The 15,206-nt window shown below is 40.1% G+C and overlaps 2 protein-coding genes and 1 non-coding gene across 4 annotated transcripts in view; 1 reads left to right on the plus strand and 2 right to left on the minus strand.

Annotated features, from left to right (window-relative positions):
- Sima (HIF-1 transcription factor component sima) overlaps positions 1-15,206 on the minus strand; it is a 69,231-nt gene that overhangs the window by 50,258 nt on the left and 3,767 nt on the right. For both annotated transcript variants that reach the window (XM_076800807.1, XM_076800809.1), the window contains exons 2-6: positions 3,808-3,995; positions 3,144-3,292; positions 2,485-2,670; positions 902-1,137; positions 349-455 (exon numbers count right to left, since the gene is read on the minus strand). In XM_076800807.1, the coding sequence (XP_076656922.1) occupies positions 349-455; positions 902-1,137; positions 2,485-2,670; positions 3,144-3,292; positions 3,808-3,995 (866 nt within the window). The remainder of the gene's footprint in view (positions 1-348; positions 456-901; positions 1,138-2,484; positions 2,671-3,143; positions 3,293-3,807; positions 3,996-15,206) is intronic.
- On the plus strand, positions 1,911-1,982 carry Trnae-cuc (transfer RNA glutamic acid (anticodon CUC)). Its single transcript has one exon. It is a non-coding gene; the product is annotated as a tRNA-Glu (tRNA).
- On the minus strand, positions 7,554-8,797 carry LOC143361431 (uncharacterized). The gene has a single exon (XM_076800810.1). The coding sequence runs from the start codon at positions 8,367-8,369 to the stop codon at positions 7,614-7,616; it is 756 nt and encodes a 251-aa protein (XP_076656925.1). The 5' UTR covers positions 8,370-8,797; the 3' UTR covers positions 7,554-7,613.

Here is a 15,206-nt window from a genome sequence, read left to right on the forward strand (position 1 = left end):
CTTGAAATATTGGAAAATATAACCCAGAGAAAAAAATCTTATCCGTCACAATCATTTCCTCACTGAACCAAGTATTTTCTTCCTGAAACATTTTTTTGTAGTACTAAAAACAACGAGGATATTTTCGGTGAAAGTCTTATGTGCCTCACCCTGTATATGAGAAGTTTTTCGATGAGAAAAGAATTGTCACAGCGTATAAAAATGTGATGTCAGAGTTGTTTTTAGCATTTCTCTCGTTCCCAACCGTCATATGAATGAATCGAACAGCACGGGAGCAACGAATAGGGAGAGTGGGCCGCGAGAATGACCGCGTTTATTCAAATCAGAGTCAATTGGCTCTATACTCACGTGACTTGAAAGATTTGTCCAGGGCCAGATTGTCGAGGGCGTGATAGAACTCGAAGACCGATTGTCCCATCAATTCCTCGCTGTTCCAGCCCAGATACTCTGCCAACCTGCCAAATCAAACCAACAGATTACTATCAACATCCAAAAACAATTGGCCTACGACATAAACAGACTGTTGACTCAATTAACACATATATCTCAGCAAAAAAATATATAATTAAAAGCTAAGGTCTGGATGAAATTCATCCAAACACGACAGTTAAATAATAGGTAATCATTGAAATAAGTTTGTCATGAAATCACCAAAATTTCAACAACGTGTACAATCAACACAGATCTACAAATTTTCAATATAGTCCTACATAAAAATAAAATACAACTAGCTTTGCCAGAGGGGCTTGTATTCCCCTCCAAATGCTTCCCCCTCTACCACTAAACGTGGCTCGATGTGACGTCATCTTTCACTCGTGCAGAGAGTCGCAAAGGGGAACTCTGATGGTGGAGGGGGAAGCGTACGGACTGTATCTGACATGCTTGGTGTTGAGTTACTCACTTCTCGTCGGCATAGGTGAACTTCATGCTGAGGCTGTGCTTCGACAAGAAGGTGTGTCTTCCCAAGGGTATTTCTATGTTGCTTGGGTGTGGTATGGGGCATCCGACGAGCACCAAAGAGGCGCCAGTGTCCCTGACAACGCCGTCCTCTTCGTCGTTTTGGTCCTTGTCGTCGGCATCCACGGCGCGCGGCGCCGGCTCGCGGATGTACGTCAACCTGCCGGTGCAGTGGATCACCTGGCACACAACGGAACATTGCAAGGTTGCATAATCGACCCGCCGCTCAACCGTGCACACCTTTTTGCTCGACCGGTTCCCGTTTGCGATCGACAACAGGCTCTCTCTTGAACCGTCAAACTCCGAACTTAACCGTTTGCGGACCAAGGTTGGATCAAAGAAATATATTAACACGTTAACTGCCATGTCAGCCACATATGACTGACAGTGATTTTTGACTAGTTTTAGCCATTCATCTTTATTGTGACATATCCATATAAACCGAGTTTTATTAAGATCTTTAGAATTGAAAAGGGTTAAAACAGCATCCCCTATCCCCATTTAAAGTCTCTAGTTTCGCTTTCATTAACTAAATTACTCCGATTTTGTAAGAATCTCTGAGAATGATATGTGGCGGTTAACGTGTTAACACTAGGTTCACGGGACTCGTCAGAATGACGTGTCCTAATATTTTTAACTCACAATTACTAATATTGTAAAGATACATCTGTGAGGAATTATTCGACAAATTTATTTCTATTTATTAAAAAATTGCTAAAAATTTGAGTAGACACATTCTTATTATTTTTGTAAAGTAAAGTGCTCCGTAAACCTACTGTTAATTAAGCTGTCTAAAAAAACATTAAATTTATATCTGCATTCCCTAATGTTTATATCTGCATTCCCTAATGTTTATATCTGCATTCCCTAATGTTTATATCTACATTCCCTAATGTTTATACGTACGGTACTGAACCAATTGGTCCGTATACTTAGATCTCAACTCATCTGACTCCGGTATGGTCTAGTGGCTAGGATACCTGGCTCTCACCCAGGAGGCTCGGGTTCGATTCCCGGTACCGGAAAATTTTTTTTTTCGTTTTTTATTTTTTTAAGAAACAATTTATACCAATTTTCATACCTTCAGAGACCAATTTTTGAAAAGTAACAACCTAATTTTATTTGTTATTAAAATATTATCATCGCTTTCATACGACGAGTCATATATCTTTGTTCCGAAGAGATTCTGCAGTGACCACCAATTGTTCTATACATTTTAATTTTTTTTTTATTTAGAATAATTTTAATGTATACGTGTCAGTGTCCCTCATCTTTAATCCTAGTCTTTATTACTTCTGGATTATTGTATCCACACTAGAACACCAATTTTTTTAGAGAGCCAACAACTTTTTTGCCAAAAAAGGTTAACTATTTTTACACAGTTCTAATTCGATTTTCGTTTAAATTTCATTTTGATTTTCGACAGCTGTACTGTTCACCAAGATATTTTCCATCCCGCAAAATTTGATCCAAGTGGGAGTTTAACGGTTCAAGAAGATTTCTCGGGGGAAAGTTAACAGGCCAAACCTTGTAAGAAGCGCTCTTCAGATTAACTTTCCTGCCCTTGCTGGTCAGGGTGCACTTCAGCCGCAGAAAGAAGCTGCAACATCGTTTCTCGTTATTTTCACTCGGCTTTGAAGAGAGGCACTCGCGCAGCTCGTCGTGATCGCAAGGATGACTGTACTCGTACACGCTCTGGCCCATCATGTCCATCTGCAACCAACAATTTTTTTTCTTTTCTGTTACGTGGTTGCCAACGCGTAATTATGTATTAGGTTGTTGCATATAAAATGTCCGATTTTAGTTATGAAGCGTTTCCAGCAAGAAATGTTATTACAATCTTCAAGTTTAATATATACCATTTTATGGTACAATCTTTAAGGCTTCAGCTTTTCTGAGATTTTGCATTTATGAAATGTTAATGGTAAAAATCGGATATTTCGTATGCAACAACCTAGTATATCAAACAATAATTGCTCTTCCGAAACAAACATATTTTTTCAAAATATAAGAGATAGGACTCTCAATTTTGGGTGGTCCATTCTGTTAGTCAGTATTTGTGGATTTTAAGTGAAGACGCACAGATTGAAATCTGTTTCATCGTGCTTCTGGTTTGCAATGCGGATGATGAAATACTACCATACTATTGGGGCTACCAATACAATCGATTCCGCGTCGAAACGCACCTGAGTGATGCCGAGATAGTCGCTCACGTTCTCCGAAAGGTAGATCATGTTCCCGTCGTTGGACAGCACCAGCATGAAGCCGTTCAGAGCCTCGGAGAACAGCTTGTCCATCTGGGTCGATGTCTCGGACTTGACCAGTGGCGCTGGCACTGGAAAAAGTTCAGTGAAGACCATAACTAACTGCTCGAATTCATTATAAAACCGCACTGTGCACGGCGTCTGCAACTATTGAACAACTAGACTGCGAATTTACTTATGTCAAAAATAGCTATTTCAGTAAAACGGAAGAATTAAAAAACGTTATCATACCGTTCTGAACGTATTGGACATATTCAGAAGAAAAGTAAATTTTTAGGTCACTTCAGTACCTTGCGATTCTGATGGAAAATTTTGATTTACAGATTTTGAATAACATTTCCCAACCCAGTCGCGTTTCATTTAATATTCTCGGGACACCCTGTACATTTCACTCTACAATTTATTGAAAGATCTTCCTATGGAAAATGATAGAATGGTGTTATCCGAGCACGTTTTGTGATAAAACGTCGAGCGAAGTCTAAATTCAATCTTGTCATTTTTATAAGAACGCACGTGCCAGTTGCTTTCCGTGACCTCAGCAGGTTTCGTGTCATCTGGAATTAGAAACCTGGAGACAAAAACTTACTGGACTCGACCACGGAGCGGACTTTAAGATAGGCGATGGCGAGCCTCATGACGCTGGCCTTGTCCAGGTGAGCGGCCTGGTCAGTTGGAACCGGAAGTGCTGTCGCCAATTCCGTGAATATGTCCGTCTCTTTGCTGCGACGATATCTTGCCGCGTCGCGAGACTTTTCTTTTCTCTTTTCATTGCTCCTGCAACACACAAACCAATCGCACACTTCATTAGTACAATATCACAAAAGAAAACATAACAAAAAAACAATTCTACTCTTCGTTCACGAAATTTTCTACTAAACTCGTTTATGCAATTTTTGTACACAAATTTTCAGAATGTGGAATAAAATTCTATTTTGTAGATCCAAGACAAATAAAAATCGTACTAAATTCTACCGAATTTTATATTCCAGCATTTTTTGAGAATTTCCAAAATCCGTGGTCCCTTTCATCAGTGATGGCTACTTGTAAACAAAGCTTCTTGACCTCTACACTTCTCTATGAAGTTTATAACCTTTTTAGCCCTGTGTTTTGAAAAGGTTTCTCTCACAATTTTTTATCAACCTCTTTTGCTTTTCAGGAAAATTCTTGTAAAAATGTTTGGCAAAATTATTATCTTTCATCGTTGATGTCAACGCTTCTCTATGCTGGCGTAATTAAAAAATGGAACGTTATCCCTCGCATTGAACAGACTGCAGTCCAACAGATCGTCCCATTTTCTCTTTTTCCAGCGCTATCGTTACATAACGAGTCACCGAGCGATCAAGAGCGACATTGACAATGATCACGGAGAGCTCTCTGCACGCGAAAACCTCGAAACCACGGGAAACTATTCTCCAGAAAAAATCGCATCGTCACGGAACGAGCTGATTTCCCGAATTTTCCGCGGCCTCCAGAAAAAGGGAAACAGCTCGTCAGATATTTTCGTGAGCCGCACGGATGATCGATATGGATCCACGGTATCGGCTCATAGGTGAGATTCTCATCGGACTTGTCCCGTCACGTCTCCGACTATCGCACGAACCACTCGTTATCTGCTCTACAAACCGACCTTCGAACGACGGTATTTTTTTCGAGTTTTCTCGAGAAACGCGAGGCGAGGTTTACTTTGTTGCTACCGACGCGAATAGCCCATGCTAAGTAGTACAACGTATCAAGTATGAATTCTACAAAAAAAGTTCTGTCGTAAAACAGAATACAATTACATTAGTAACAGCTTGTAATAACTATGCACAATACTTTCGGAAACACGTGCCGTTCGTTGCACGTTTATTAGATTAATTTTATTTTTACAAGGTACGTTCAGTAGACCGTCTGGAACCCACAAGAACTTTTATGAAAAATTAACTATTTTCCCCAATTTTTCACGCTAAATTAACTTTGATTGGAGTTCTTTAAAAATAACCAAAAAGCTACTTTTAGTAGCTAGGATTTTATCAATCTATTTTCTTACATTTTCATTTCAATTTTTATACCCATTTCTGATAACTTGATAAAAAATTTTCCGATCAAAAGTTAGTCGTCATAGGACAATAAAAAAATCAATAGAAACGTTTTTGGTTTTGATAAAAAAAATTAAGATTGCCACATTTTATTTTTAGCAGTCTTCGGTCGAAAACGGATTAGTTAGGATTTTGGATGTTATAGATTTTCCGCCGACTCCCATAAGAGTTCGAACACTGTGCGACGCCTCAGATCGATCGAAATCTCGACGTGCTCTAGGCGTATTTACGTTTCGAATCGCTGTCGAACGATTGCGTTTGTTTAGGCGGTGGCCGTGTAGTCGGTGAACTACGTTTCTTTCGTCGGTGATAAGAGCATCGTGAATTTTATGCGTTTATAACGTTCAAATTCAACGTAACAATATTTCCGATGATTTACGGAGATTTTTATCGTTGTTGAAAGATGATAAGACCTTTAATAGAGCACAATTTGATTTACAAAGCTTTCACTTTGCATAAAGATACACAGCCGAACGGCTTCGGATGGCTTAACAACCGTCTATTGCCTTTTGTATTTGATTTTTCTTAACTCGCATAAAAGTAACACAATTATTTGTTTAAATTTCGCGAATTTTGTTGGTTTCGTCAGCATTTCATTCACCAAGTTTAAACAGAACCAAATTCAAGTTGATTCGTTCTTTCTAACACTTCTCATAGTATTTAACGTATTTCATTTTTTTACGGCCAGGATTTCCAACAGAAAAATCAGAAAAAATTCCCTAGTATCCACTTCGCCAGCATCAATGCCTAGTATTTTTTTCAGAATTTTTCGGTCCGAACTACCCATAATCCTACGCTTTTCTACAACTACCCCTTCGGAGAACTTGTTACACGTTTTTACATTTTTCATTTTTTATACTTAGATTTTCCAACTGAAAAATTAGAAAAAATTCCCTAGTATCCACTTCGCCAGCATCAATGCCTAGTATTTTTTCTGAATTTTGTCGGTCCGAATTACCCATAATCCTGCTTTTTCCTACAACTGATCATTGATGCAAGGATCCACGACCGATCCAAAGAGAAAGGAGGATCGAGCGAATCAGGTGTCGGGGTAATTGAGAGTGTAAGAATGCGACGCGGTTAAATCGCGATCGATATCATCGGTCTCCTTCGAGTGGAACACGAGTTTGCGTTTTCTCGGTCCGTGGACGCGGTTAATGAATTCTTTCGCTAATTGACGTAATCGGAGGTAACTCGTGGCTCGTGTCTCAATCGATGCCTCCTCCTGCTTCGAGCTATAAATGGATCAGGAAATCATTGATAAAATCAGTCTCGTAACAACTTCACGTTAAAAGATGCGTTTAATTTGTCGTACCAATTTGTAAATGAAATATTTTGAATTTCGCACACTAATTTGTAACTTGGCAGGCAAACGTTCTTTTTTATTAAATATATGATAATATTTTATTAATATTGTTTTGTAACTTGTTTTGCTTTCGTGTGTTCAATTTTTAATTCATTATGTTTATATATACGTTTACTCATTACCTGTAGTATAAATGAATATATAAAGTACTATTAATAGTCTGTTGTTTAAAAGCATTGCAGACGAGAATGAAACGACATTCTCGTGATTAAATATCGAAGATAATTTTTCCATTCTACGCCATCGATGATTATGAGCTATATCCAAAGCGATATCGAAAAGAATTTCGATTGAATAAACACACTGTTAATTATTTTCTGTGTACTCAACTCAGAACCATACAGATATCTCTTGTTCTTTGAATTAGACTTTATATCGCATCAAGTGCAAGGTTAATTGATATACAGATTAATAATCTGTGGATCTATATATGTATCTATTCATCTGTAACTAGTATCTTAATCTAGAATCTTGTAATAAGGTTGTCAAAATTTACAGTACAACCCTAAACATTCCGCACAAAGCCATAATTCAGTGGGCGTGGCTTTGCAGCTCCGGCTTTCCATGGAGCACTGTTTCAAATTACAAGAACCGCAAAGAGAGAGTATGAAAAATCATGCCAAACGTGCATTTGCAATTTATACGTCATCATGAGCAATATAAAATCGTCAACCGATGCAAGTGGTTCTAATAATTTAATCATCCACCGTAAACAATAATAACCCTAAGACCAACCCATTACAAATGTTTCCAACAAATATTTTTCAACCCAAAAACATTGTTAAAATCTACGGTACAATCCTCAACATTTTAGCTTAAACCTTCCAACAACCCTAACACAGTACCCCCCACCACATGAAATCGCCCTAGTGGGCGTGGCTTCGCAGCTCCAGGTCCCCCACAGAGCCAAATACCCCTCCTCCCGCGGCACCCTGAAGACCCCAACACTTACAAATAATCCTCAAGCAGCTGTTCATCCTCACTGCACCCATACTGCCAAAACCCATTCCGGAAATCCTCATAAACACACGGAGGCAGCGAATCCCTGGCATACGGAGAATAAGTAGTGGCAAACAGAGGACACCTATCGCTCGCCGGACACTGTAGCCATTGTTCCTCGGAACAAAACCCAAAACTCTGAGGACACCCGTTACAAAACCCTCCGTCGATCCAATTAGCCTCGAACTCGTTGCCCCTACAATCTTGAACCACTGCATCGAATCCGAGCCCTTTATCAGGCAAACAACTTGGGTACTGCGGGTACTTCACTTTAACCCTTCTATAAGAATTGGAGCCAGCATTGAATCTCTGCGGCATACAATTACTGTTGTTATTCTGTTGTTTATCCGGTTCGAAGCAGAGAGCGAGATCCTCGACGTCAACGGGGCAGCTCCTGGGGGCGCTGGGGCCAGTGCTGCAACCTTTGAACTGGCTACAGAAAGATGGCAATTCCTCTATGCAGACCGCAGGTTCAGCGCAAGGCAGAGACACGTCGTAAAGGGCCATCTCGGGGACCAATTGAGGATTCGCGGGCTTTCTGATGCTCATTACGTCGTCGACCCTTTGCGCAGAGGGCTGGTCAGCGAACCTACAAGGTGGCAAAGCTGTTCGATTCTCGAAGAGGTAGCTGGGACGTCTGAGGGCCGACCAATCGGAGCAACGACCCTGCTCGCTGTCTATCGGCTGCACACGTGGCACCGTCATCCTCTTCTTCTCCGGGCCCTTCTCCGTCGCTTTCTCCGAACTATACCGGGGCGGCGCCTGTTCCCGTTAACCGACAAATAAAACTGTCCTGAATTCACTCTCCCACTTCTAGACCCTGCCGCTGTGCCCACAGTCTCCTCTTGTTTCTTCCTCTTTCCCGAGTATTTTTCTTCTTTTTTTCTCCCGAGACTCTGTTTCTTCCTCTTGCCTCCGAGTCTCTTTCTTTTTTACCGAGGAACGCAGACTCTTGTCTTCAACGCTGTCCTCTTTTTCTCGACTGGTCTCCCCAACTTGGAGGCTATCAGAACTTGGAGTCTGCTGGCTGAAGACTCTCTCCTGCGATGATGAAGACTTGTGTACTGATTTGAGGTCTAGCTTATCTGAAGTGTTGCCTAAGCTAGAAGCTGGAAGCTTAGAAGCCGTGAAGTACTTCAGCTCTAGCTCTAGCTCTAGCTCTAGCTCTATAAAGATTTAGCTCCAATTCTAGCTCTATGAAGATTTAGCCCTAGATCTAGCTCTAGCTCTGTGAAGATTTAGCTGTAGCTCTAGCTCTAGGTCTATGAAGATTTAGCTCTCGTTGTCAAGCTGAAAGCCAGATCCTTGAGATCAGTTAGAGGATCGGCGATGGTTTGAGGAGGGTGTGCCCGAAGTGTGAACCGTGCCCAGTGAGATCCAGCCCAGTTATTGCGCATGATGGTCTCGCCTGGAGAACGCGGCGGCAGCTCTCGCGAATCGATTGAGAAGATCTCAAAGCCGAGCCGCGGCTACCGTTCGAACGATACTGAGGTGAAAAACCACTGCCTGACCGTCTCTCGCGCTTAGAGTGCGATTACTATCTGCCACGATAACGATATGACGTATCGGGCGATATAGAATATGGTCGAACTTCTCATCTTATTCGATCGGGAAGTCGAGCTTGATCGGGATTGTTAAGGGATAGGTGTCTTGGACGTACGGGTAATCGAGAGTTAAACGGTCGGATCTATCGGTTATCTGTTGGTGATCTATGGGGAAGTTGGCGAGGTTATTGATATTGTGGTGTCGGTGAATGATGAGTGCTTGATTTGGAGTTGATTTGTGTTGTTTTGGAGCTGATTTGTGGGTGATTTGAGGTTGAATTGAGGTTGATTTGAGGTTGATTTGGAGTTGAATTGTGATTGATTTATGGTTGATTTGGAGTCGATTTGGAGTTGAATTGAAGTAGATTTGGAGTTGATTTGGAGTTGAATTGGAGTTGAATTGGAGTTGAATTGGAGTTGAATTGGAGTTGAATTGGAGTTGAATTGGAGTTGAATTGGAGTTGAATTGGAGTTGAATTGGAGTTGAATTGGAGTTGAATTGGAGTTGACTTGGAGTTGACTTGGAGTTGACTTGGAGTTGACTTGGAGTTGACTTGGAGTTGACTTGGAGTTGACTTGGAGTTGACTTGGAGTTGACTTGGAGTTGACTTGGAGTTGACTTGGAGTTGACTTGGAGTTGACTTGGAGTTGACTTGGAGTTGACTTGGAGTTGACTTGGAGTTGACTTGGAGTTGACTTGGAGTTGACTTGGAGTTGACTTGGAGTTGACTTGGGCTTGTTAGAGGCGATTTTAGATGGAGATGAGGCAATTTTATGCAGATAACGAACAAGAATGATAATGAGCTGGAATGATAGTGATCGTCTTCTTGCAGCACCCACACACGTTTGCGGATTCTTTGACTTTTAGGGACGCTTGTGGATTGACGCTTCCACTGTTCCCAGTGTGCTTGCAATCGTTGCGATGCAATATTTTCAATTGTTGAAGGACGTTTTCGGATAAAACCGCGAAGCATTACACAATCCTATTGCTACCAAATCGAATGGCATTTCCGTTCGCAGATTCGACAACTGGTCCAAGGCTCCCCGAAATTCGAGTCAAGGCACCTTGATACCGTAATACGAAGTGTCAAAAAAAAAAAGACGGATTTCACGCTCTCGAAAAATTTCGCAATTCGCCGGTGGGGGATCCGGGCCGCAGAATCTCCGATGCGGGAATATCGAAACGATGGCTGCTGACACGTGCCCATCGATCGTTCGTCAAAGACACCGTCCTTGATCGGCTAAACTATCTCGGTTACTCATACGTCTTTATTGCGCAAATAGCCGGCCCGGCAGGCCGGAGAGGCGATACCGTCGGCGAACGCGGGATCGCACGGGAAAACGTTGCACGCGGAAGAGAAAGAAAGACACGATGTTCGCAACAATATCGGCGTGTCGACCGCTATGTTGCTCCGATACGCCACGAATAATCAGGCTAAGGTTAAGTGGCTTGTGCATTCGATCGATTATTCGCCGCTTCGCGAACTGTAGGCAGACCTGCGATTCAAACACATTTTCGCGTGTTTATGCGACGTAGCTTCGTTCGCAAACACGAACCGGGAACGTGCGGCGACATTGTTGAATAACCTGGAGAGCCACTTTGTGCGAACAAAATTAAAAACCCTTGGATATAGCAATTCTAGTTCGATGAAAATATAATTTGTTTAGACAGTACGAATAAAATGTGATTATAACATGTACAAAGGCTTGCAATGAGATTGCGGTACTTTTCGCACAAATGTTCTACGAACTAGAGCAAAATAAAAATTCATTTCAGTGAGAAAAAAATGTGCAATGTAACATTTGAGAAAAGAAAGTGGCTATAGATATTAATTTTTTTAGGTGAAATAATAGATCCATTTTGCTTTTCGTCCGTCCCAGAAGAATGTAGGAAACGAAGGAACTACGAGTGCAGAGGTGCATTTTTGGAGTGCATTGCATCCCCATTCGCAACAATGTGCAATGAGGAGGAAAATGTATTAGAATGCACGTTCGTCGATATCCCGAAGAAGACCGACTATACGTGTGGTGAACGAAGTCGTCCACGAAATGATCGAGGTAACGGTGCTCATAAATGTTTGAGATGCGCCGCCCGGTGCATCCTTGATGCCATTTTTGTGGCGACACGCGAGACCGACGCGTGGGGGCAAGGGCAGAGCATATTCGAAACCCAATGTGAACAACTGAAAGATAATACTGTGCAGAATCGAGAAGATAGTTGATCGAAAAGAATATAGGTTTGATTATGATAGTCACGAACGTGATCGATAACCAATCGGATTTCGTATATTGCACAGGGAAAGACAAATCAACTTTATTCCACATTTTCCTTCACAACTTTCTACTTCGTCTCCGATTTAAATAATCAAAAATCTAAAACTCGGGCAATCGGAGGATTCAAAAATTTTAGTAAATTATAAATTACGCCTCGATGTAATAATCTTCCAGCAGTAGGCAAGACATTCATATCGAAAGTGGTAAATATGGAAACTTCAAACATTTCTCGGACACGTTCACAGCAAATGAATAATGGTATACAAAAGTAGATGCTTCGAGCTATAAATTAATTACAACAGTCCAAATATAAGCAAACTTTCCAAAAATTTTGAACCGTGTTGTTCAGACACTTTTTGAAGCCGCTGTACATTAAATGGAACCGAATACTGTCAAATTTAATAAATTGCTGCGACTCTCGGGAAACAAATGGTGGCACTAACGATCAGATAAGGGGAAGAGTGGGGTGGAAGCTCTCTCACAATCAGTATAATACACAATAGGCAGCGCACAGCTCGTTATCGGATCTTCCCCCTCGAATAAGCTGACGTTTCGACAGACGGCCATAAGATGACGACAACGACAACGATGACCGCAGAGAACAGCGGATATCGTTAGTTTTTAATCGGTCGTTAAGCGATCGAGATCCAGCGGCGCTCCGCGTGCACCTATCTTATCCGCAGATGTTTCGCGTGGCTCTTAATTGTCTCGATTCCGGGAATCCTGGTCTTGCAAATGACTAAGCAGAACTACGCTATAAAAAGTCCCTGTAACCGTCTTCGGGTGGACGCTACAACATCCACGTACGACGGTCTGACATCACAATAAACGATTTTATTAGACTGTCTACAACCGTTTCATTAGTCTTATCTCGGACATATTGTCGGTAGATTAGGGGACCTGCAGGGCTGGATCATTCCGATCGTGAAATTTCCGTGGTTTATATTGCAATTTTATGCGAATATGGAAATCCGGAGGAAACAAGTATACTTTGTGTTTTTAAGGGACTTTTTAACATTTTTTTTCGCATATAAACATACTGCAAAAAAAAAGATTTTTTTAGAGAACCTTAAGCAACATTCCAGCTTTGTTTCCATATTTTTTTCATTAAATAAAATTACAAAATGGCGGAGTTGTATAACATTATCTAACTCCATGTTCAGAAAAACCTTGGAAGCTTGTAGCCAGCGGTAAAAGTGGCTGGAGAAAAAAAAATTGTTTAACTTAAACAAAAATAGATTATCTTCAATGTAGCGTACGCTTTTTCTTGATATCTTAATTTGTTGAATTTTTATAAATGTTTAAAGTTGATTTCTTTCAGCGAGAAAAATATTCTTGCTTTCAACGGTCACCGTTTTCTCAAAATTATTTTTTAAAAAACCGTAGGCTATATTGAAGATAATCTGTTATTTTTTGAGTTAATACAACAATTTTTTATTTTTTTATGTATGCAATATACATTTTCTCTTTCTTCCAGGAGATTTAGAACGACGGAAAAAATTGTAAAGATTGTTTCTCTGTTCTTTTAGTTTCCGAGTTAATTGCAAAACAGGACAAGCCTTTTTGTTCGACACAACGGATTGAGATTGGAAGTTCTGGGTTACCAGAAGCAAACCGCTAGCATCGGAAACGGATATGTGTTCGACGAACGCTATTCCTCCGTATCGCATATGGTCCTTATCGCGCAAGTGACAATGTCCGCCTTAAGCCAGACCAACTGCAGCAATTCCATTCTGTTTCATAATTTCAAACCTAATTACTGCCTCGGTATAAATTTATAAAACGGTATAATTTATATAATAGTAATAACTAGACCGCGAATTTTACGGATTTATGTCAAAAAGGGGGTGACAATTAATGAATTCAAGAATAAAGGATCTACCAATTAATAAATTCAAGAATAGTTTGTCCCTCGTGCAGAAGTTGAAGAAAATATTAAAGACCGAGTTCTCAAAATAGTATACACAAACACAAATAAGACAAGAAGAATTATATAGAATATAATAACACACAAACAAAACCTGGCTAATCAGCAGAAGAGAAGATAGATACGCTGATAGCAAACAAACAACCAAATAAATACTGCAGTGCGTCGGTTAATTCTGATGGTAGAGTTCGGATGAGAGAGATTCCACGATGCGTTGGCCCGAGTCGTTCACTGCGATAGGGCAATCGGGAAAAGCTATTAGGGCCATAGCTTCGAAACCCCGTAAACAAGCAGATAATGGCCGGTACGGGTGTAGTTTGGAAAAGAAAGTTTCCAGAAGGCCATTGCGTCGTTATTCGGTCGGCGTGCACGTTATGTGTGTTACGAACGTATCTGTGAACGTATTTGGGAACGTACATTTTCGAACGTATTTGTAAAAGTACAGTCAGTCTCATAATTAATGGCACACAATAAATTTTCTACAAATGTACCAAACAATTCACCATTTATAACTTATCGATATAAGTTATACGAATCTACAAAACACATTTGTTAAATTTTCGTTACAAGCCCAAATAAAAAAGCTGTGAAAAGCAACTTTTATTTTTTTTTTTTTTTTTGTAATTCAGACAACGCTATTTTTGAAAAATTTTAATTACAGGAGTAAACTAATCTAACTTGGCAGAAAAACTTGTTTGGTGCATTTACAAAAAAGTTATTCTAAGTTAAAGTGCGTGCCATTAATTACGGGACTGACTGTATTTGTGAACGCGTCCGTCAATGTGTGTTGTGGACACGCTTGCCACCGAGCAAGGAAAACATCGAGGTATCGCCCGGAGCAGAGAGAGTTCCCCCTCGTTCTCTCCTCGCGAGTATTATAATACCTAGAACGTTGTAATATGAAGTCCACCGCCACGCGGTGATTACAGATTACCGTAACACAGTCAACAGGACGATATTTCATTGCGGACACATCCCGCGATAGAAATATTCCACGAGATTCTTCGCGAGAGTCACCAACATCGAGATATGTAGAAATAACTGTTGCTTTTTGCGCGGACCATTGTCAATCATGTAACCGCGTTACACGATGCTACACGCCGCCGCGTTCTTAATGGCGACCGGTGTTTTTCGGAGAGTGGATTTACTCCGAAATGGAGCAAGCCAAAAATAAAGCCTAAAGGAACGTGTTTTTAACGGTCTTTTATCTTGGGGAGTGTACCAGATTTAACACTCGTTTTACCAGAAAAACGGACAAAAAATTTTTAACGTCTGAATTTTCGCCTTCTCGATTTTTTGAATTTTTGAACGAATTTTAATATTCCTAAATCGTCGAGTTCTCGAATGTTCAACTTTTAATATTCTCAAATCGTCCAGTTTTTGAATTTAAAAATATTCGAGTTTTTGAATGTTTGAATTTTTTAATGGCCAAATTCTTGAATTCTAATTAATATTCTTAAATCGTCCAGTTACTGAATTTAAAAATATTCGAGTTTTTGAATGTTTGAATTTTTGAGTGACCAAATTCTGGGATTTTAATTAATATTCTTTTAATATTCTTAAATCGTCCAGTTTTTGAATGTTTGAATTTTGAATGACCAAATTCTTGGATTTTAATTAATATTCTTTTAATATTCTTAAATCGTCCAGTTTTTGAATGTTTGAATTTTTGAATGACCAAATTCTTGGATTTTAATTAATATTCTTTTAATATTCTTAAATCGTCCAGTTTTTGAATGTTTGAATTTTTGAATGACCAAATTCTTGAATTTTAATTAATATTCTTAAATCGTCCAG

This window comes from Halictus rubicundus, chromosome 15 (genome assembly GCF_050948215.1).
Source record: "Halictus rubicundus isolate RS-2024b chromosome 15, iyHalRubi1_principal, whole genome shotgun sequence".
Lineage (NCBI taxonomy): Eukaryota > Metazoa > Arthropoda > Insecta > Hymenoptera > Halictidae > Halictus > Halictus rubicundus.